At 36.7% G+C, this 23,684-nt stretch overlaps 1 protein-coding gene across 27 annotated transcripts in view; it reads right to left on the reverse strand.

Moving 5' to 3' along the window:
• CLASP2 (cytoplasmic linker associated protein 2) overlaps window positions 1-23,684 on the reverse strand; it is a 151,273-nt gene that overhangs the window by 65,759 nt on the left and 61,830 nt on the right. For all 27 annotated transcript variants that reach the window (XM_064506461.1, XM_064506459.1, XM_064506473.1 and 24 more), the window contains 4 exons: window positions 7,981-8,060; window positions 2,995-3,087; window positions 2,044-2,189; window positions 1,220-1,355 (listed from right to left, as the gene is read on the reverse strand). In XM_064506461.1, coding sequence (XP_064362531.1) covers window positions 1,220-1,355; window positions 2,044-2,189; window positions 2,995-3,087; window positions 7,981-8,060 — 455 coding nt within the window. The remainder of the gene's footprint in view (window positions 1-1,219; window positions 1,356-2,043; window positions 2,190-2,994; window positions 3,088-7,980; window positions 8,061-23,684) is intronic.

Genomic DNA, 23,684 nt, shown 5'->3' on the forward strand with positions numbered 1-23,684 from the left:
TCTTCCTCAACTAAAGTGAACCAATAAAGCCAGCTGAATACAATCAGTGAATTTTACTTCATGCTGCTTTTCTATTCTGGTGCTTGATTTGGCTCCTATAAGCAATGAGACAGGGGTTATTTTTCTCACAAATCTGAGCTTGTCTAATACTACTGCAAATGATACTTTTCTTTTACAACTTTAATCATACTACATAAGGGTGTACTCCCTCCTCCTCTCTCAACTGTGTGCCATGAGCCATCTCACAGTGCATTGTAGGACTGCGGGGAAAATACACGCAGTACAGTGCGGCTGATGCAAAGGCAACGTAGAAAGTCTCAGAGCACACTCTTAGAAACATAGTTAGATAGAATGATAAGTACTGAACATACTGAAGATAGCAATAAAACGCACAAATGATTAAACTACTTAGGTTTCTAACAATTTACAAAATTATGAGTGTGGATGAGATCACAGTGAATAGCAGTAAGTGCCCAGCATTAAGTACTAGAGAACATCACACAGGTTTTAGTGTAAAACTACAGGCAACCCCGGATCTATTTGAAACAAAAAATGTCAGTGCAGGTCCTAAAAGTCTAGACAAATATCTTGTTTCAGGCCCTGGTCAGTAATAGATGCTTATGAACAGAAATTAAAAACAGGTCCAGCATGTAGTATTTCTCTTCCCTGCTTTAGGTGGTCAGCAACTTAAAATGCTCTCACAGCAGAGATTTAAATTTGGACTTCTCTTCCATGAACCTGTCCCTCTGAATTGATCCACACATGTTTGATCTCTTCGGCATTCTGTCATGAGCTCCTGGTTTCAAGCATGACTGGGTGAGTGTGCGTGTATACACACACACGCATGACAGAAAAGAAATGCTCTTTTAAAGAATACATTACTAGCCTGTTGACTATTTACTTACTTTGCCTTTTGCAAAAAGGCAGATAACCTTTGAAATACACTCGCCTTTTGACAATTTACACACTACAAAAATAACAAAAACACACTAGCTTTTCAGACCTGTTCCACCACCTTTATCAGGATAACGTTGCTGATTGGTATCAATAATAGGTAATACTTGCCCTCCCGTCCAAAAAATTACTTCTCCATTGTTGAATAAAAACATTTTAAAGAATGGTTAACTAAATCCTAATTATATCTGAGAACTGGTAATATCTCTGCTAAGACTCATAACCTGAATATTTCCAGCAAGCAAAATAAGAGAGGAACACCTACCCGAATAATAAATCTAATGGCTGCACACCCAGAAGTTGCCATTACTTTAGCGCTGTTGGGAACCAGATTAAAAAGAGTAGGCACAATAGCTTCAGCGCCATGATCAAACTTGTTTCCCAAAACAGTCGAAAGATGGCTATTTAGGAAAAAGAAATAAAACCAGTTAATAAAAATTTATTTATTAGTCTTAAAATAACACAATTCATTGTACATTTTACAGATTTAGTTTTCCAAACAACAGAATTTCTTAATTTCATGATTTCCAAATCCTTGTCTCATTGGAAATGCTAGATTTGTGGGACATTTTTTTTATTTATTAATTTCATAATGAAAAATAACCACAATTTGAAAGCCTGAAATTGTCATGTTCAAATACAGTATCACAATATTTCTACTTTTCAATATGCTTTGCAAGTACGTTAAGCTAAAATCTTAAGGAAAAAGGTTAATGCTTGAGATTTTATATTTTTATAATGCAGGCAAAACTTCTACATGCTTCCAAGACTGACCCTCAAGCTAGTAAGAAAGAGCATTTACAGCAATTTGTATTAACTTGTGTTAAGTGCTCAGTCTAATGATGGCAATTTGTTCTTCAAATATAGTATTTTACAGGAATATCAATATATTTATTACCTAAAAGAAAAAATTCATGTAAAATGTTTCTTCTTTGCCTCTACAGCTTCAGAGCCTGACTTCACTCTTTAGCCAGTTATAGCATACAACAATCCAAAAACACAGCCTTTCCTGCAACGCTCAAAGCATCTTAAATTCAAGTTCACACAAAAATCAAGCAACGCACATGAATGGACATAAGCTATACTTACGCTACAGTAATGCAAGCTTCTCTAACCACCTGAGATCTGAGATCCTTGGCCGACAGCTTGAAAGCACCATCCAACAACCGCAAATGCTGAAAAAATCCATCATACTGTGCAGCTCCAGCAACAAGCAATGACCGAACTTTCCTGAGCTAAAACAAGTTTAAGTCATTTAGTTTCGCAAACTACCAATACGCATTTCTAAATAGAAACAGTATCCACTTAATTGTGAAAAATATATGTAAGCACCTGAAACGTATGCCTTTCTCTGGTGTCAAAAGATTTGAAAGAGTTCTTGAGATAGCTGTGCTAACAGCATTAAAGTGTAACTGTCTCGATAAAAGGCAAATTACAAAAGATGAAAACTATCTCAATCAACAATACTGAAATTAAAACAACGTACCATTTTGAAATATATGGGAACACTAAAAAAACCTGCAAGAAATTCTATTAATTAAATTCTAGAGCTAGAAAGTCTCAGAGCCTAGTCTCCAGATACACAAATGCATAATTCTGTTCATACAAAGGTTTCCAAACTTCTACTCAGATACCACAAACCTGATAAAAAATCCAAATGGCACATACACATATACATTTTAATCATGTGAGTGAGATTTATCACAGGAACACATAAGAAGTATCAATGCTTGTAGTTAACCTGCAGAACGTTTTTTGCATAGATGCCAACGGAAACATGTAAAATAGCTTTTGGAAAAGCTACCACTTTAAAAAAAAAAAAAAAAAACCCAAAAGTATATTTTAGCATTTTTAAAATATTTTTTTCAAGCTTATTCCAAAATGATTTGATACATGGAAACTCAAAATTTAGAAATCTAGAATGAAAGTTTCTTTGATTATCTGAACTGTGTTACTTAAGAAAAATGTTTTAAAACAACTACTTACTTGTGTTTTATAAAATACACCCACCCAAACCTGAAATCAGATAAAAATGTTTACCGCGTTAGTTCGTTGATCCCAATCATGTTTGTCATCTGAGAGGATTTCCCTGATTTTGTTTAACGTTTCTTCAAGTTCTCGACTAGAATAGATCTGAAATATTAAAAACAAAATAGCTATATCGTTAATATTCCAGTTTACCCGATGAAGGAAACTAGCTTTAGGTCAAAAACAAAATTACAATTCTGAAGAATCTTCCCCTAAGGCTTCCACAGAACCACATATGCACAACAGGTATAACTGCATTTTATAGCAAATCTTTGAGGGTATCACTGAGTAATGCACATTCATTAGAAAAGGCTGAAGAATCAAAATTTTCCTCAGTATCTCATTTTTCCTTTCCAATTATCTAACCATATCTAGAGTTTCATTAACTATCTTTTTTTTTAATTATTATTCAACATTTTAGTGGAACTTTTAAATAATATGTCGACACATTATTGCAATTCGATTTCATTTTCCTACTCACTATTAAAATAAAAGGATTAAAGTCTGGAAATAATAAAACTGAATGATACTTGTTGGAAACAAACTGATTTCCCTTTAACTCTCATGGACATCAGCCATAGGATGCTCTTTTCTGCTTCCACTGAATATGCAAAATTTGAAATTTTTTTTCCCCCCGCTGCCACATACCAATGGAGTACAAGTTGAAGAGGACATGAAGCAAATTACTAACCAGCACCTTGATCTGGTATTAATTTTGTCAACAAGGTATTTGCAGCCAAAAATTTCCTATTTCTTGGAAAGCCCCCAAAGTGGGCTCAGCTCAGCTGCCTATGCACAGGCATCTAGTGCCATCTGAGTTGCATGTGAAACATCCGCACGTGGTTGGCAGAGACGATGCCGGACTTAAGGGAGACTCATGCCTTTCTCCAGCAGCAGCTGGACGCCAGTGTGGTATCTTACATAGCACCTAAGGTGACAGTACTGCATATGTTTAGGCACCTGATGCTCACTCCTTATTCCAATGAAAACTACCAGAAGAGTCCAAGATAGAATTTTAGTGTATGTGAGAGCAGAGTATGCAGAAGAAAGAAGGACCAGTGGTTAGGACACCTTGCTTCACATAAACTGCCAAAGAGCTTTGACAATGGTCTCTCGAGCACAGTGCTCTGTGTCTTTCAATTTTTTTGCAAAAATATTTGGGAATGTCTCTCTTCTGTTCTTCAGTTAAGTTGAATCCATATTTTCTGCAAAAAATCTTGTTTTCCTGGACAACTTGAAATTACTGTAAGAGTCCTTACAAACAAAGACTAGCTTTTGATATCCCTAGCTACATCAAATGAATTTAACTTGCAGTAGAAATGGAACCTGGACTCTTCACTGCCTCCTACTTTTCCTCCAATGTTTTAATAACAGAACATGGTTGAGGGGGCCTCTATACTTCCAGCTGCAAGGGGAAAGACATCCAGGCCCTAAGCCATCTGAATATTTGGTTTGTAGCATAAGTAGTACAGGAACCAAAATAGACACAGAAGAGTTAGATCATCTAGGCAGCTTCACTGTCATGCAGGAAACAATTTGTTTCTGAATATGCTTTAGCCACAGAATTGACATTTCTATCACCACACAGCTGTGTAAGCTTTCTCAGGGTACACCATGGAAGGAACTCTACAATTCTGTACAGGGGACAGATTGCTTCCTTAACAAAGGAAACAAAACAATTCTTCACAATTATTGTTTTCTTCTTCATTAGAAATCAGTAAACATTTGATACACAATTTACTTAAAAAGTGAAAGATTTAACAACAGTGGGAAAACAGTGGGTCCAAGTGTAACAGAATTTCTACTCCTCTACCCACAAAACCAAAAATGTTTTCGTATCACCATTTAATACACTTTTGTATATGGGTAGTGTAGAATACTTATTACACATTTACTCTAACGCTAATTCCACAGGTATACTGCTAAAAATAAATATTACATGTTTCTCGGTAAGCCACTTTATCAAATTAAACTTGCTTTATCAAAAGGAAATTTTTAGTTCTCTTTTAAAAGAAAGGAGTGGTCAGTGGTTAATTAAAGATGTAATTTCATATTAAAGTCACCCTAATGTCATTGAAAGCTATGATACAATTCAGGCTCCTCAGACGCTCCACCTTCACCATCATCCACCTCGCATTAACTGACAGAAAGCTAACCCTGTTAAAAGAAAGGCAAAAATTTCTCTGTCAACTCAGCAACTACACCAACAAAGAAGTGAAGTACAACAGGAAGGGAAGCAGAATCATACCTTTTGGTGGCAGCTAACTATGAGATCTGTTTAACTCTGGCACAAGCTTTGACCAGAATCTCAAACGAAGTTTAAGCTACAAATATCTTTCAAAAGCTCTGTCTCATTGAGTGGACACCGAAAAATAGGACTTTTGATGTCAACTGATGTATTATCAGTGTCTGTGGGTTGTAGTTATTGCCACAGGACAATACTGTGCTAGGCAATAGACAAACACAGAATCTACATGCACAGTGGTTTAAATTAGCCCTACGTGCATGCCTAGGCAAAGAGTTTAATTTTTTTCTTTAATTACCCAGAATACATGGAATTGGACCTACGTAATTTTGGTAATTCAAACCGGCATTGTAAGCAGGAATTTAGTAAATGGCATAATTTTATCTTGTCATGAAATTAAAACTATAATTCCACTGAAAATATCCCAAACTGAAGGCTCTCCATACTTCCATTAGTTTCAGAGAAATAAAAGGTATTTTAATTTTTTTGTGTGTCCTTAATTATGTTTTTATAAGGCCAAGATGAAACTTTGTGTTTTGAAGTCAATGATGTAATGCATTTTTGTTTATAAGTTCCCACACCAGACTTTTGCAAAAGCAATTAGATTTGTTTTGAAAAACATTCTGGCTATTAATGAGTGTTAGTCCTAATAACCTGAACACAGAATTTTTTTCTTCAATTTAAACATAAGTGAAAAAACAAACTTGTAAAAACATTATGGCTATAATATTAAATATTGAGGCATTGTCCCATCTCTGCAGTACAGCAAATAAAGAATTTCTTTTTAGCACAAAGACCTTTGAGACTATATCTCAAAATCATTTATGTTCTTCATAAATGGCCTTCATCCATTAGACGGCAACATGCACACACATCAATAAAGGTAAGTGCAATATCAAAGACAGAAAAATTAAAAACACAAACACAAATTAGAGCAAACAATATGATGTCTCTAAAATATTAATGATGAGCACAGTAATTGGAACAGGTCACTAGAAAAGCAGATCCACCACTGGAGGTTTTTAAACATACACTGTAAGTGATCTAGATTGACTTGATTAATACAGACACTGAATCTTTGCTTCAAATCAGATCCACATTTCCATAATATAGTTCTCTCCCTTAGTTTCACTGAAGAGACAAGTAAAATACACATAAACGTAATGAAGACAGACACAGAAATGGGCCCAATAACGTACAAAGAACTCCCTCTTCTATCTGACAAATCTCCTTTGCTTTCAGAATAAGCTGACAAATTTCAGGTGATAAATGTTTTTTCTTCACAAAATTTAGTAAAGAAATTTCTCCCCTTAATAGTTAACATGGTCTGCCTCCTTCTGCCACAGAATCTGCCTTCTTTTTGAAATGTCAGAGACTGTAGAAACATCAAGTTGGACAACGGGAAACCCTTATTCTTAAGGATACTAAAAATTATTTATTTTGCCTGGCCAGTAGGTCTATGCCACATGCTTGGACTTGAAAATACAAGTTATCTGGGGGTCAGATACAGATTTCTCCCCTGCCTTCCTACCTCAACTTAGGTCAGATTACTAAGAACAAATGGGTCTTTTTTCTCTACCTCTTGCAACGTAGGAATGACATACTTCTAGATCATCTAGCACTGTCAGACAGAAGATCACACGTACTGGTCAACAACATGCAGTTATCCCACTTTTCTTCTCACAGTATTATTAACCAACTTGAGTGATTAGTCCCTGCTTGGGACTGCAAATTAATTAAAGCATCAAATTACAGGCAGTACATTTTCTATGCTGTGGAATATGGCTCTGTTCAACACAATGGAGATAAGCAATAATAAGGGTTTTGTGTATCTGCCCTCCAAAGAATTCCTAACAGTTCAGAGAGACAAAAAAGAAACAAAGTTCTTACAGTGTAGAGACAAAGATTTGCTCAATGTGACAGGAACCATAAAGTGTTCCTTCATAAACACAAAGTATTTCTGCCAACAGAAGGAGATCTAGCAAACACCTATACTATCATCTTGGGAAATAAAAATAAAGCAAAAGTGTGCATCATGAAAAGAGTCATAAGAAGTCCTGGCATTTGAGAACTGTGGCTGACAGTGAGTTTACAATAGTCTTCCACACCTCAGCAGCTCCAGGAAAACTTTTCCAAAGTACATCTTTGAAAATACAAACATCTTAGGTGACGCAACTGTGTAAAAGTGCCAAACATGTAATTCCCACATAATTTCCAATTAAAAAGAATAAAAATTAAAATCTGACCTTTGAAATAAGAACTCAGCATCTAATAGGTTTCATTAGTATTAAAATAAAGCCCTAGTTTTTTTTTTTTTAAGTATTGCTAGAGATGAGTACATTTATGCCAGACACACTTCATTAGAATTCAGACACTCACATTTGAAAAATACTATTCTTGCTTTTTAATTTATTTGCCTGTGTTATTATTAATTGATTATCCCAAGAAATTGCAATACTAAATTTTCCAAACCTTATGGCAACCTCTTACTACCAGAATTAAAAAATAAATACAACTATTTTCAGTAGTTCCTTAGAAAAGATTAAGAAAAGCTTAAAAATTAAAATTAAAAATTAAGAAAACGATTTTAGTGACTATAATCAGTAAGAAAGTAAAAAAAGAGAGGCTGTTTCGTAACTAATAATTGGAAGAAAGACTGTAATATTCTAAAAGAAATTTAAAATGTAAGCTCACACATAGTTTTGCAAATAGCATATTTCTGAAAACAAAAATGAGCATGCATAGCAGCTTACCTGTACAGTAGGAACATCTGTAAATGCCTTAATAAAGTCATCTTCATCCACAGCTCCAGCTCCTCCTTCTTTAGAAGAACCTACATAAAAGTAAAATACTGTTAAATGCACGTCAAGGTTTTCAAACTGAAATAAGTATCATTCACCATACCCATTTTCAAACATTTAATATAACATATAAAAAGACAGAGCATTCATCCTGTGTAAAATTGCAAGACCTTGAAATCTGATCTCATCTTGAATCATAGAAAAGGTTAAACTGATTTTTTTAAAAGAATGAACAATTCTGAACAGTTTCCAAATGGGCAAAGTTAATGGCTTCGTTCTACATTTTTTTTTGTTTTTAATCAGAGAAGTGTTTAGTACAATAATTCTCTAATAATTATTTGCATAGAACTCTTAAGACCAGCCATCTGATAACACAAGTGTTTCCAAATAAAGCATAGAATCTCAAGTTATTTACCAAAGCAAGAATTGTTTATCATTCAATGTTGTTCCTCAAGATGAATTGTTCATATGAACACATGTGCCACAAGCAATCAGTCCCAGGAGTTTACTTTTTTATTATTTTAAATCTTAGATAGTATCCTACATGATTCATTTACCTTGTGTTTCCCAGTATTGTCTTAAGGAGATAAAAAGCGTGAGGAGAATTCTTAAGGATTAATCTTTAATCTTCAATAGGATAGATAATAAGCAAAGACAGGTTACTGAAGAATCAGTCCAGTAGAATATTTCCTTCTTAGAGAGGTAAAAAAAAAGATCTCTCATGGGAAATGAGCACTCAGGAACAAGGTCTTCTTGTCCCAGCTCTTTCAGCCAGGGAGAGGCCAACGGGATACATGGTATAGTGTTCTGCCTAACTTACAGAGCTTAGCTGAAACAGAGGTATCAGCCAGAGAAGATGCATTTATTTTACTACCTACAGGACAAATAAAAACCACCAGAAAAAAAGTTAAGGCTGAGAGGTCTACTGAAACAAAAAACTAGCTCTTCTTGAAATGGGGCAGAAATGAAACTCTTGGTGACTGCATTCTCCAAGAAGGTTTCATGGTTTACCGTCCTTGATCTCCCACTTACAGTACAGGGAATTATGTCTGCTGTCATTGTATACTTTCATAGTTTGAAACTCAAATGTCCACTACCACTACGATTTGATGGCAGACTTACTATAACTGAACACTTCTGTGCAGAACAAGCTCTCTCACATTGCTTTGGAGCTCAGTGTAAAAACACTGAAGTGATATCTAGCAGAATTTGGACATGGTGCCTGCAGTATGATGTAGGAACATCTGACAAGTTTTAACAGCCTAAGCTCAAGGATGTTATAAAGAGATACCATGCATAAAACTCCTTTACATGTGTATCTCCAACACCATCTGTCACAATTGTCAATGACAGTCAAAAAGGAAAGAAGAAATGGTAACCACCTATTTTTCTCCCTCCAGAGTATAGGGAATGAGATTTTCCACAAAGTGAATGAGGACCTGACTAAGAAAAGGAAGAGGGAAAGACCAAGGTTAAATGTGGAACACTTTCTTCTAAGTGACCTTCACTACACTAGCATGCACCTAGGCAGCAGTCTGACATGCAAGTTCTAATCGCAGTTATCAGACTGTCAGTGAAGACTGGCCTCTATTTCAGAGTATACAAACTGATAAAAACATAAGGTAGCCCATAAACTCCTATTTCAGCTTTTCTACACCATGTACGTCTTGAGGCTAATAATAAATGCACAAAAAAAAATCTGAACAGAAATCTTTCACTAGCCAGTCACATAGACAAGGCACAATTCAGATCTCCTAGAGGCAAGCCACTACAACACGGACCTCAGAGAAGACTCTTAAGGCCAACGGAGAAACCAAACAGAAACATACTGTCTTGTAGAAGTTCTTGATCACCATGAACCAGGGAGTTTCCATGAAAGGTGCAGTGTACCCAAGGCTTGAGAAAGGCAGCTCAAATTTCTGATTTGAGGAAAGAGATTATACCCACTAACATGTATTAGAATTTGTAAATGAGCAGAATTCTGAGTTTGAGATGAAGTACAAGCCTCTCTTTCTCATGACTATATACAACTGCTGTAGAATCTGTTTCCCCTTCTGCCATACAGAAACTTGGACAGCCCTTAAAGGGAGGATCTCCTAGCCAAAATAGAATTTCATTGAGAGAAACCTTGAAGAGAAGGAAGAATTTGGTACAAGCATCACGCTAACTAGGTGGCACGAACAGCCATTTGGATGCTCATTTCATAACCCAGTTTGTCCCCTTGTAAAATACTCTGGCATGTAAGGAAGCCTCATAGTACCAGTAACCACAGTCAATATGGAGCACTCAGGAAATGTACATGTAAAAAAAAAGCTTGAGTAGCCAGAAGATCACCTAATTTTTAAAGGTTAAAACCTGGTTTTCATGTGGTCAAAGGACTTGCTTATTCTGTTTAAAAAGGTTTAAAATCATTTAAGCAACAGCTCATACAGGTTTCCATCCTTACTATCAAAATAACTTAGTCACAAAACAGTAAACTTCTATGAAGCTCATACTATGTTTCTTTTCAACCTAGTAAAATATTGCTTAACACCGCAGTGATCCTGTGGCATTAGAGGCAAAAAACCCTGCACATAACACTTTTATATAAAAGTCCTATATTTTCATTCAGTTACATAAATACCAAAATACCACTCTTAAAGGGGGAATGAGGAGTGTGGTGGAAGGTATTTTGCATTCCCACCCATTATCTGTTTTATCAATGTTCTGCCAGGAAAATAAACTTTTAGTGAAATATATAGTGAAATAACTTCTATTTTTATTGTATAGAAGTCGAAACTCTATACTGCACTAGCAGGAAAAATGTCGTTCAGCCTTTTCCTTCCAGATCTCTTGGTACATATGTTCACCAATTCAGTCAGTAACTGTCTTCATTGCTCTTGTAGAAACTAATCAAAAATAAAAAATAACAAAAAACCCACAGAACTCAACCCGTGTTTCCTGACTCAGAAAAACATCTTTTACTACACTAACTAGGCAGAAGCCACACACACATGCAGACACGTTCAATGAACTTCTCATGCATTTGTAAGGCTTGACTTTCCTCCACAAAAGCCATTACCACAGCAGCTTTGAAAAGTCTCATTTTAGACTGCATTGCCTTCAAAGTTGACACACGTGATAGAGCATGCATATTTTGATAAGCTTGCATTTTTTTTTGCTGATGCTTACCTTCTGAGATCAAGCTGTGATTATAAAACTCTCAGAAGTGTATCTTTTCAGTATTAATGCCTTCTCCTGAATAATGCATGTTCTTAACTTTATCCACAGAACACACAATCCTTTGACTAAGTACGTACAGTTTCAGCTACTAGATTCCTAATGGTAAGATACTACAAGCAATTTTAATGAGCTGTAACCCCATTATATTTTACATCTTTAAGTACCCAGCAGATAAATAAAACCCAGCAGCCCATAAACTGGCTTCTTCTTAAATGAGTGCGATTTATATCACATTACCTCAATTTTGGATTCAGCCCACTGAATCCAACCGGGCTTCATTTAACTGGGACCCAGAAGAGAAACGGATCTCAGAAGGAGAGGGAGAACACACAGAGACACTATATACAAATTTCGTTCTCTTGTTATTTTTCATTCATAACCATTGTCTGCTCTCATCCTTCAAGCACCCTGGTCATCACAGAGAGACCTGCAAACCTAAGTTCCACTTCAGGAAGCTGGTGAGAACTTAACAACATGACCTGATATGGAAGTAAATTATTTCAGTTTAAGCACCTTCAAGTTTTACGGGGTTTTTGCTTTTTAACTTAGGTTTGATGTTTTTGGGAATGGAGGCAAAGAAAATAAATCCCTAACTTTCTAGATAGTACCAAAAGAGCTGCCATATTCAGAGAAGTTAAATTTAAAGGTTTCTCACATTTTGTGAGGCTCTAGGAGTCTTTTAAAGAAAACCAGTCACAAGGCTTTGAGTTCAGCATTGTGAATGGCTCAACACCAGAAAGGGCACTGGACACAAGTAAAGAAATTATCAATTAAATACTTATCAATTATCTTTTGCAGAAACAGTTTTCTCACCCAGGTATTAATTCCTATGATTAATTTCTTCCTCTCTTGAGATTGTAACATTTGGGATCCTTCCATCATATCACACTGACTTTAGACTGGTCAGCTTGTTGTCAACTTGTTCTATCTGATGCTGTCTGCTCTGGTACCTACCTACACCAAATCTTTACATCATACAATGACAAAACAAGCAGACAATAATACATGCAGAAAAAGAGCTATCACATGAGTGGTACTGGACTAACATTTGTGTTTAATCAAAGCACGTTTAACTGTTTAACCAAGCATACAAGTGTTACAGTAGTCTAAAACAAAAATGTTCAACTTGTATTAGGTAACAGCTCTTTACTAGTCCAATATTCTACATTTCATAGTTTTCTTCTACTCCTGTGGGTCCTTTGACTATAATTTCAGAAGAAAAATTTCCCTTGTGGAAAAAAGGAGTATCAAAACTGGTAGAGAAATTAAGGAGTAAGAGTCTAAAACCTTGCTTCGCTTTTTGTTTTTAAATACTTTTCTCAAAATGGTTGCGTACAAGAAAACCCAGAATCATGTTCTAATACAATGTGTATCAAAGAAATCAAACTGTTAGTAAGCTTTTAAAAGGGTAGCGTTATACAAATGTCTTTCAGAATTCTCTAATTCCACTCGGTAGCAGGATCGATCTTACTGACTACCCTCTATAACAAGATTAGGTGGATTACAGATGGTTTTTTCCCTTCAAAAAAAAACAAAGCTATACCTACATCTCAGCTAATTCAAAAACTTCACCCCTTACCTACCAGAGACTGAAACAAAAGTAAAAGATACAAATCACTCTGGATAAAAAAAAAAAAAAAAGGACTTTTACCCTGTTGGTTTTGTAAGATAACAAGCAGAATTAGATGTAAACTAGGAACTGACAGCAGCTTCAGCTCAGCATAGTGTAAGCGCACAGGGTAAGCTCAAGTACGTACTCAGCTTTCCATACAACAGGTTAACTGGCAACTTCTACTCCCTCCTTCTGCCCTCCTCCTCCTGTCATTAATTCACCTGAATAGTAAGCCACAACAGCAAGGGGCTGGGCTGAGAATAAAATAAGCTGGCCAAGAAGAGTGGTTTCAGTGAGAAAAACTCCTTGGCCTGCTTCACCATGGGGCCACCTAAACACAGTGCTGGCACAGTCTAACAGCAGGCTTGGGAGAGAAATGAGTCATTGGAGGTAGGGATGGAGATGATGACTTCAGACAGCTAGAACAGACCAGTTGTTGAAAGCCTAATTACTGACGGAAGGGAGTTTAGCAATACTCAAACATAATGAACTCAAGCAGGGACAAGTGCAAAGCCAACCTGCTGGAATGGACAGCCTATCTTACTAAACAGACTTGTTTAATAAAACATGAAGTAAGCTGAAATCTGATACAGCTGTCCTCCAAAATGTAACTGAAACATAAGCACTAAAAACGGGAAAATCCAAAGAACAGTGTTGGTACCAAAAAACCCCCACCTCCCAAAAAGAAAAAAGAGCAAGAGAAACACAAGCTACAAATAAATTTTAGAAATCAGAAAATGGCTCTTACAGATTGCAGCAACTGATTTTTGGAATACCTTTTAACAATGTCATAAATCCTAATCACTTATGAACAAATTTTTTTTAGCACGGTACTTGCAATGAATTGAGACAGAGCTCAAAAACCAGAATTCTGTTTCCAGTACTAATGGACAGATGTAGTAAAGGCTGTATCTAATTCTTTATTTAATGCATGTTCTGCTCTTTGTTAGCCTCTGAAATTGGGAGTTTTCCTGAACCTTCTGTTGCTGTCAGATACCCTTTCAGAAGGTGTATTTATGCTTGCTTGCTTTCAACTTGCCTGATATTTTTTTTTCTTTTTTCTTTTCTTTTTTTTTCTTTTTCTTTTTTTTTTTTTTAAGGTACAATCCTTATTACTGTTTGACAAAAGTGACAGTTCCCTTTCAAAATGGTATCTCCTAAGGGAGGGAAAAAAAATTACAAGTGCTTCATGATCTGAATTACCAGCTCTGAGATGGCAAAGGTGCATTTTTAAAAGATGATTTTGATACAGGACTGAATAGACTGAATTTTGGCTGCTCAGGAAAGAATATCTTCCTTGTTCCGCATATCATACAATTGCTGCTGTAGTTAATACGATAGTCTGGAATAATATTTTTAGTATGCTCTTTTCACTTTGCTGGTTGAAAATAAGACAACTGTGCTTCTGAGAAAAAGGAATCAAATGCTAGGAAAACTAACTGAAGATTGAGAATCTCTGAAAATTCCCTCCATTTTTTACACTATTGGGCCAACTAAAGCAATTTGATTTAGTGTATACACACACCTTGACTTACTAATAAAATACAAGAAACATCAGTGGTCTTGCTTCAATTCTGTAAGTGTTCTAAATGTTCTTATCTCCATATTTGAAAGACTGATCTCTGGTCTTGAATTGAGAAACTTGAATCAAATACCTCCCACAGGTCAAGCAAGCAAAGTATAGAACTAATCAAAAGATGTGTAACAAAAAGTGGCCAATATTCTTCAGTCTCAAGTATCTGAATAAAGCCAAGGTATCCTCTACTGAGTGCCCAAGAGTCACTTAGTATATATGCCTTCAGGCTGCTTGCCTGTTTGGAAAACATCTGACACATCACAAAGAAACAGCATTTGCTCTGATAAAACACACTCTGGGCCAACCTTAGACAAGGGATTTTTCTTGTCAATAGGGCAGATTTACCCATACATAGTTACACTGATAACACCAGCAATATCCTCTAGGGTGGATATAATTACAGTATTTTTTTTTAAATGTTGTTAGTGTAATAACTTGTACAAAGTTTCCACTCATGATATAAACTGCACTAGCCAATTTGTAATTGTTTTACTGTTACTGCTGCTTACTGGCTTTACTATACAGGTTAAAACAAACAAACAAACAAAAATAACCCCATAACCCAACAGATCATGCTGCTAACTAGCACAGCCATGCCAGTAAAACTTAGGGGAAGACCAAACTATGAAAAGCTGTAAAGATCTTAGTTTGAATGAAAATTATATTAGCAAAATTCCAGCTGCCTTGTGTTCATTTTCTGAGCAAAACCAGCTGCATCTGGAGAAAAAACAAACAACTCTCCACCCTCAAAAAAAAAAAAAATCTGTTACTATAATTTTATCTGTACTCCTAGAGCTTTTACTAGCACATGCCTTGCCTATCCGAGAAACTTCATGGATAAAACTTAGGGCTGCAGCAAAAGGGCTCTGACAATTTATGCTGGAAAAGCATTAGGAGATTACCTTACTGGGCTGTTCAACACATCTATCTGCTAGTAGTTAGTACCTGTATAGTCAGGAGAAAAGAAAAGGGAAAAGAACGGCGAAAAAAAAATATACCAGTCCCCTAAGCCATTGTGGATCATGATATATTAAGCTAAAAACAAAAAACAAAACAAAACAAAACAAAAAAACCCAACCAACAGTATGGCCTGAACTGCCTTTGACAAAGATACTGGGCAGACAATTGGGAGCAGTAACTTCTTCAGTTGTCCCAGTACAAATCACCAGAGCTTTCAGAAATAAATTTCAGAAAAAAGAAAAATAAAGATATATCTCTATTATGACAGATACAACACTAACCCCAAATAAGCCATCTTTGCACAGAAACTTACCTTACAAAGCCCTCATGATTTTTAAACCAGTTTAGAAGACAACCCAAGTTAGAATGAAGAGACTGTGCTGAGCAGAAAAGCACTCAACAGAACACCCAGTTAAAAGAAACTAATGGGTAAATCTCCTGTCAGATTTAGTGCCAGTGGTTGACATTCTTACTGAAGCAATCTGTCCACCTCAACCCCTTTAAAACCAACAGATGTTGTCCGAGACACCCTGGAACCATCATTCAAGCCGAAACAACTGCACGAACTGAAGACACACAAAATAGCAAAATATCTGTAAGTTTCTTCAAATTAATTTCTCTACCTTGTCACTCCAGTTTTACTGCCTGTCAATTTACTATCAACACTACTAGTAAAGCCACCTACAGTTATAACACTAATGTTCTTCCTATAACCCTTTTCAATTGCTTTTAACTTTGATATAATCACCTGCCAAAGCTCTGGTACCTGCCAGATACCTACTTTATATAGGCTGACTTTATATTGAGCGTTTTTTTTTTTTTTTTTTTCCCAAGTTAAAACAGAGCATTATTTCTGAAAACAAATATACAAAAATACACTCATTTCTCATGTTACAAAAATTCTTATAACCATTACATTTAGATGCTTAAGCATGTTCCTACTTTGGTGTACAACAAATTTAATTTGATAACAGTTGTGTTTATTTGCCTGCATTAGAAACCTTCCTGACATGGCTAGAGAAATTCCCCAGAGCTTCCACCCGTAGTGAGGCTGCTTCATTAACGCATGCCTCCTGCATGCCAAACAGGCTGCGCATGGATAGAAGTTTCCACACACTGCCTGAAAGGCACGCTGCCTCTCAGGACTGAGATGTTAGGCAGAACTCTCCATGCAATCACTCACTCCAGAAAAGACCATGAGCAGGAGGGATAAGAAGAAACTAGGAGCAGGCTGTGCTTACAGGAGAGAAGGTGGAGGCAAGGTGTATCACCATTAGGACAGTACATCTCAGCCCTTGAGGTGCACCACATTAGTTAGGAGCAAACACAGTGTGAAGTACACATATACTCGTTGTCCCAGGGCTCTTATTAAGAGGAAGCACAAAATAACTGTTACTTGAACTGAAGTTTGGCACAAACAGACTGAATATCACTGCAGTGGTATGCAAACTTTAAAATCTGGAGCTGTTCTGGAGCCTCAAGATTCCTTTGGACTTGTGATCTGAACATATGAACTACAAAATACTAAATTCTTTTAAACTGTTAGTGTTATCTGAAGCTGATTCGTAATACTGAGTACCCAGTTTCATCAGTGTTAGCCTCAATACCTACATAGCTCAGTTTCACAGATATAAAACATGAATGTCACTACTCTTATTTTCACAGGCACACTATGCAGATCATTTCACATGTGTTTGTGGAGCACTCAGAATACATGACTATGCAAGGAGGAAATTAATAATGCTGTACCCAGCATAGGGTTTGGACAGCATGCATTAGACCATTTACTGGATATGAAGAAAAACTAGAAGTTCCATGAGCAACAAGAATACAGATATTTGGTTTCCTTTAGGCTTGTCTCACAGTTGATTAATATCTGTTTCTACTGAATTACAAGCTCACATAGTAGTCTTTCTTCAAAGCACTCACATATTTCCTTTTCTCCATTCGGCAGCCAGTTTTTACAAAAACTTGCCAGAACACGTTTGAGACCCTTGCTCATTTGTCCAATTTGCCTGAAATCAACAGGTGAGTTTAAAATTTATGTTAAACTCACAGAGTGTGAAAATATCAGTCTTATTTTCAGTTTTTGATATATATTTTAAAATAACCTAATATTTACATATTACTTTAATCTGTTCCCAGTATTGTGCCTAAATAGGTAAGACTGCACTAATTTCATATTACAGAAATTACTGAGAACAACCAGGAACATAAACAGTTCATCTGCATCATCCACAATTTCTGACGTAAAACAGACTAGGTTGGTGTACTGGAGATGTTCAGAGTTTCTGCTTTGGTGTAATGCTTTCAGAAAAATGATGGTTTCATTACTGTTGTCATTTCTTTTCAACCTTACGTCCTTTCCTGAAACAATTTAAACCGATACTAGAGAACTGTTAGAACCAATGTTGCCTTTCATCTCAAATTTCACAATTACAATTTTTAGATATAATGTTGCATTTTTATCTTTCTAGAAGTAAACTAGGAGAACAAGACAGAAGGTCAAAAGATTTGATTTTTAAGGTATGGCTGCTCTATTTGTGAACATTTCACTTATTTGTTGAAAGCACTACTTGCACCCCTGCTGCAAATGATTATTTGCACCAGTTTCTCCACTCAAATTATAAAAACAGTTTGAAGCTCATGCTTTTAATGTTTCCTGCTTCTCTATTTGAGACCACTTACAACTGCCTAAAAAAATTAAACTGTTTATTTTTATTATTTTTTTAAGACACTTTCTCCTATCCTGCCATACAAAGAGGAACCACATCTGCTTCTCTGCAGGCAGCCTTTTTTCTGCAACTCAGCTACAGCAAGTAGTGCTAATGAAGTGGAGCGCTCTTGGTCTGTAAAGAGCCTGTATGAGCAGAGCAGCTTTTCTTCAGCAGCAGCAATGCAGGGCTGTTTTGGAACGCCTATCTTTGCTTACTCTGTAACAAGCCACAGTCCACAGGGACTCAAAGTGACCGGGTCAGCTGATTTCAGCTCAGCTTCCTTCTCCTTCCTTCCCCTTTTTCCTTCTGAATTTAGTTATATGAGGACAAAGAAATTGCCTCTCCTTCTTACTGCTTGGCAAATAAGTACTGAACATTAGCAAATTAAAAAAGGTGTGGGTTGTCTCATCCCTACCTGGTACTTCTGTGACCAGTATGAGGATGTGTGGGACAACACAGGGGATGGGACAGGGTGTCAAGAGAAGGTTATACACTGGTAAGCTTGCACCTCTAGACGACTTAGTCGCTACTCCACTGTTCCTCCCCTTCTATGTCATCTATCTGTAAGCTGCCTTCTAAAGCTATAAGCTTTTGGGGAGAGAACTATCAGATATAGTATCATGCTTATACCAACATCAAAAATCCTACAATCCAGTTGAAGCCTCTAGAAATCAGTGCAAAATGAACTAGAAAGTACCATGCACTATCTGCCAACTGTCCTAGGATGATATATACAGAAAATGAGGAGACTAACAGTAGTTATACATATATACATCCACTTCAGTTTCCTGACTGAGACAGATCTCCTCATTCACCTGCTAAAACTATCCACAAAGAGAGAGAAAAAAAAAATGTTACTGCAATGGACACCCCAGTAACTGGAGAGGAACTTATAACAAGCAAGGAGAACAGAAGAAAGATCAGGTATGAGAGAACCTTCTCCTGAAGTCCAGTTCACAGGAATAAAGAGCAAAAGGAAAAAAGAACAACTCCAAGAGAATCTAAAAAGCTGGAAGTCCTCCTATTCCCTTGAATTCTGGCTCAGATTAGCGTGGCAGTACTTCATGACTGCACGCTTTGAGTTGACTAAAATACTGGATGTACAAAAACTACCCACACTACTAAAACTACTGCTAGTTCTACTACTTTGCAGCCCAGCAACTCCATGGGCAAGTACCTCTCAGGAAGGAAGTTAATTTATATTCACTGTGCAGGCAAGGAAGCAAACGAGCATTCTGTAACAATACCCAAGGCTGATCGCAAAGGGTGGTCAGAAAGACAAAAACGCTGATTTCAGCTGGTATCTTGAAGAAAAATCCTTGAAATTCAGAACAACCTGCAAGCTACAAAGGGAAACAACTGCCATAGGAATGCCAGTAATGCTTTTTTGAGCAACATTATCTCAGAGCAGTTTTCTATCTTATGAAGGGCCAATACAGAAGCACATAAGAAATCCTAGTTTATTTTACAGGACAAATACAGCACTTCGAAAACCACTTAATGAAAGCACAAGTAAGGGAAAAGACTATCACACAGTATTAACAAAATTAGCATTCCTGAACTTATTTACTGCAGCACTCAAAAAAAATTTGAGCACTAACTAAAGCTTTTTTTTGTTTTAAGTCAACACAGTACTGTCTTTACGAATCTGATGATGATCAGTACACCAAAGCAAGGCATTTCTCCTACTTCAAGACCATTCACTAACAGTTTGTACTTACAGTTCCACAATTATTGAAGCCATTTCAACAAAAAAGTTTCTAAACTATAATATGCAGTTTTATTTACACGTGAGAGGTTAACTTAACCTGGCTAAGATTTCAGCAGGCAAGTATCCATTTTTCAGTACCGTGTTTGTTCTATGCACAACCTTTCCACTTAATTCACCATGTACTAAAGCCTCTAAACACTTTGAAATTTTTTCTGATATAAAACAGAGCCTAAAGAAGAAAATTAGTTCCATTCTGATGCTTTTCAACAAAGAGAACTGTATTACTATTCTTGAGAAGGAGAAAAAAAAGCATTATGATGCTGACAGAATAGACTGTAGACAGATCCGCAACCTAACTTACATTTCCTAAAGTTGGGAATAGCTTCCTGTAGTTAAGAATGTGTTTCTATAGCTAAGAATGGGTATTGTGTTATTATAGATCTCATAGCCTTCTCTTTGCCAGAACTAGGCACCTGGTTCCCCCAAAGTTTTCCAATTGCTTTATTTCTACCTAAACAAAAATATTTTCCGTGTTGTTTCAGCCAAGCTTCAAACTTTGGAAGGCTTATTTTTCTTTTTCTTTTTCTTGTTTTTTTAACATTAAGAGTTAAGAGTATTCTCAAATAGAGGGCTATTTGAAATAATTCCAGCATCAAACTTCAAACTGACATAGTAACAGTCTTCAGTGAGGACTAGATCTTTTGAACAGTTTAAAAAAAGAAGGCAACATCACCAAAATGTTAAAAAGTTGAAAAAATTAATCTTTTTGCATACATGTTTTTCATAGAATATAACAAAACCTAATGTCCTTGGGGTTTCACTTCATATTCTTCATGCTTGGCATCAACAACAGCCTTACTCCAAAATACCTTTTTAAACAGCACTTACCATAAATCTGACTTTTAAGTTAACATCCCCTTCGCTGGTTTGCCGCTGGATGATTCATCTTAAAGCTACATACATTCCTTCAAAAGGTTCAACAACAACTTGTGCTAAGCAGTAAGCAACGTACAATAAAGCTAGCAGACCAACACACCATAGATAAAATACTTTGTGCAGTATTTTCCTGCTGAAGACAGCTGCAGAAAGTCCATCTTATTGATTTAAATTACAACACTAAGAGTGATGTTCCTACCCTGCAGAGGTTCTCATAAAACACGTACAAGAAAGTTAATACAAACTTCCGTTGTGACTGGGTTTCATTAGCAAGCTTTTCTTCCAAATGCCGCAAGGCTCTATTAAGTTTCACCATTTCTACGTTAAATCCATTTTAAAGAATACTGACCTAGCCTTACATTTTGGAAAAAAGTATGGAGGCCAGTCTTCTTGTGGAGGTATAGATTGAAGTTTCCGACTAATGGCTTGACTACATAAAGCCTTTGAATAGCATATGAGAACAGTTTCCTAGAAGTCTTGGAACAGGGAGTTCACACTGGCAAGAGAACCTGCCATAGCCCTATACGGTATCTTGAACAGCACAGGGACAGGAATATAGTTCATTTGGCTAACATACTCAGATTAAGAGCATTTTTCTGCTGTAAATTACGATGTCTCTTACAATAAAAAAGCTGCTTGCCATACTGCCAAGAGCAGTGAGTATTCATTTCTTGAAACACAAACTGTGTGTATTTTCAGTAGGGAGGTCTTAGATCAAAGGAGTATTCCAGAAGCTCTGCCATTCAAATGAATAGCTGAATAAAAATGTGCCAAAAATCAGCAGATCAGCTATGCAGAATTCTGTATTTCCTGGTGAAGGGCTAACTCAGAAAAACGTATTGACCATGGAACAAGAAATATGCCAGACAAAACACTGCACCATTGAGCTGAAGATCCATCGTTACTTATTCATCGAGAGAAAAGAGGTCAGTGTCTGAACAGTTCCAAGCAATAAAGCCAGATGAGAAAGACTCCTGGATTTCAGTCAGTGCAGTAACCAACCTGCTGAGGCTGCCTGCTCTGATACTCTTCTAGCAATCCGTCTTCTACAGACCCAAGCACACCTGCTGGCAAATGCACCAATTTTACAAGCTTTCCCATCCCCTTTGTGGATGGGAAAAGATCTTCCACAATCATTTCTGGCATGAGAGGATGGAATTCCATCCTGACTAGGATATTGCTATTGATAATGTAAATATCTGTTTCACTTGCCTCTCTGAACAACTATTTTGCGTTTCCAATGCCAAAGTGCATTTCCCATACTAAATGGAAAGTGAGCATCACAGTGAAAACCTTTTTGCATGATGGTCCTTTCAAACAGAATATCTGATCAGTAATGGAACAATCAATTTCTTAAATAAGAAACATCTCTATGGAGTACATAATGAAAAGTCAAGCATGCATGTGTCTATGGCATAAAATCATAGCAGGTAATATCATAAAAAAGAAAGCAGCACTATTAACATGGTTTTCTTTGTTTTTTTTGGTTTTTTTTTTTTTAGCCCCAAGAAAGGCTAGCACAGCCTCTACTCCCTTCTGAAATCAGAAAAAAAGTTGAATTTTCTTTGTCACCATCTACAGCTAATAGGAAGATACATCTTTCTAAAGCAGTATTGTATGAAAAGGATCTCTGGAGCGCAACAGCCAGTTTAAATAGATGAGACTTCTAGTATTCTCAGCCTATGCTCAACAATTTCCACCTGCACCAAAAGTTCTCCTTAGTCACAGAAGCCTAAAGAGAAGAAACTGCAGTGAAGGATTGCCTTAGCTGTGGCTCACTGAGATGTCTTTCCTCCTTTTCACAGAAACCTTCAAAGGCAAAAGCAACACAGTTGCAGGAACTGCTGCTGCTGCTGCCTCCTCCAAGACCGAACTGCAACTTTTTAGTGTGTATATATATGTATATACACACATACATATACAAAAAGGAGTCACAAAAACCATAAATAAGCAGATTCTACAGATGACAACTGGAAAGTGAGCAACTATGAGCCTGAAGCACCTGTAGCCAGTACTAATGAAAGAAAGGTGAAGAGATGACATTTTCCATTGATCACAAGCTTGAAATGCTGTGGTGGGCAGAAAAAGTTAGATCTGCAGGATGTGACAGTTTTAATAGATCAACAAGAACAGACAGCTTCCAGAACCACACATCTGTTCCATAAAGGTGGCAATGTTGAGGCTAGAGAAAATCTTAGGCATCTTTTAGACACCTCCCAAGCAGACCCTAAGGAAAATGCATGTGAATGGCCATCAAGGTTTGTTCCACAGAGCCACAAAGTCTCAAGACAAGCAGAATAAGATGCCCTAAGAGGACTCCTCAAAGAGCCACAGACCATGGTTCTCTGTGGAGTGGAGCTTCACTCCACAGAGGTCTTCTCTGAACTCAGTGTTTTGTCCTGTAAAGACCGTGTGTTTTATTTATATCCCTTGTTCACATACATTTCTCTAACATAACTGCTGTCAGCTAGGATACGGGGCTATTTAGACCTCTGGTCTGGAAAATGTCATGGGAAACTCCTGTCTTCTGGAAAAGCGTGTGACTTAGGACATGTATTTGGCACCTACCCTCATGCTCTTTACAAGGCTGGGAGATGCAGGATTTTTAAGTACTACACAGAAACGTGAGGCCCACTTCGATAATAGAGACATTTAACATCTCTATCTGCTAAAGTGTTTACTAGTTTGTTACTAGATAGAACTAGTTTAAACACTGGAAAGCAAAGCTTGGAGATGGGGAAAGAAAAGAACACTGAAAGATACAAATAATGGGCAGTATCAGTAGAACAAAAGTAAAACTGTGGCTGCTAAAAAGAAAAAAACCAGTCTTGTTATATGGAAAATGCTAAAAGAAAAAAAATTGAGGGTGAGTTCAAGAAAAGAAAACTTGACAGAAAAAGCACCAATAAATTAAGCTAGGAA

This window comes from Dromaius novaehollandiae, chromosome 2 (genome assembly GCF_036370855.1).
Source record: "Dromaius novaehollandiae isolate bDroNov1 chromosome 2, bDroNov1.hap1, whole genome shotgun sequence".
Taxonomy (NCBI): Eukaryota; Metazoa; Chordata; class Aves; order Casuariiformes; family Dromaiidae; genus Dromaius; species Dromaius novaehollandiae.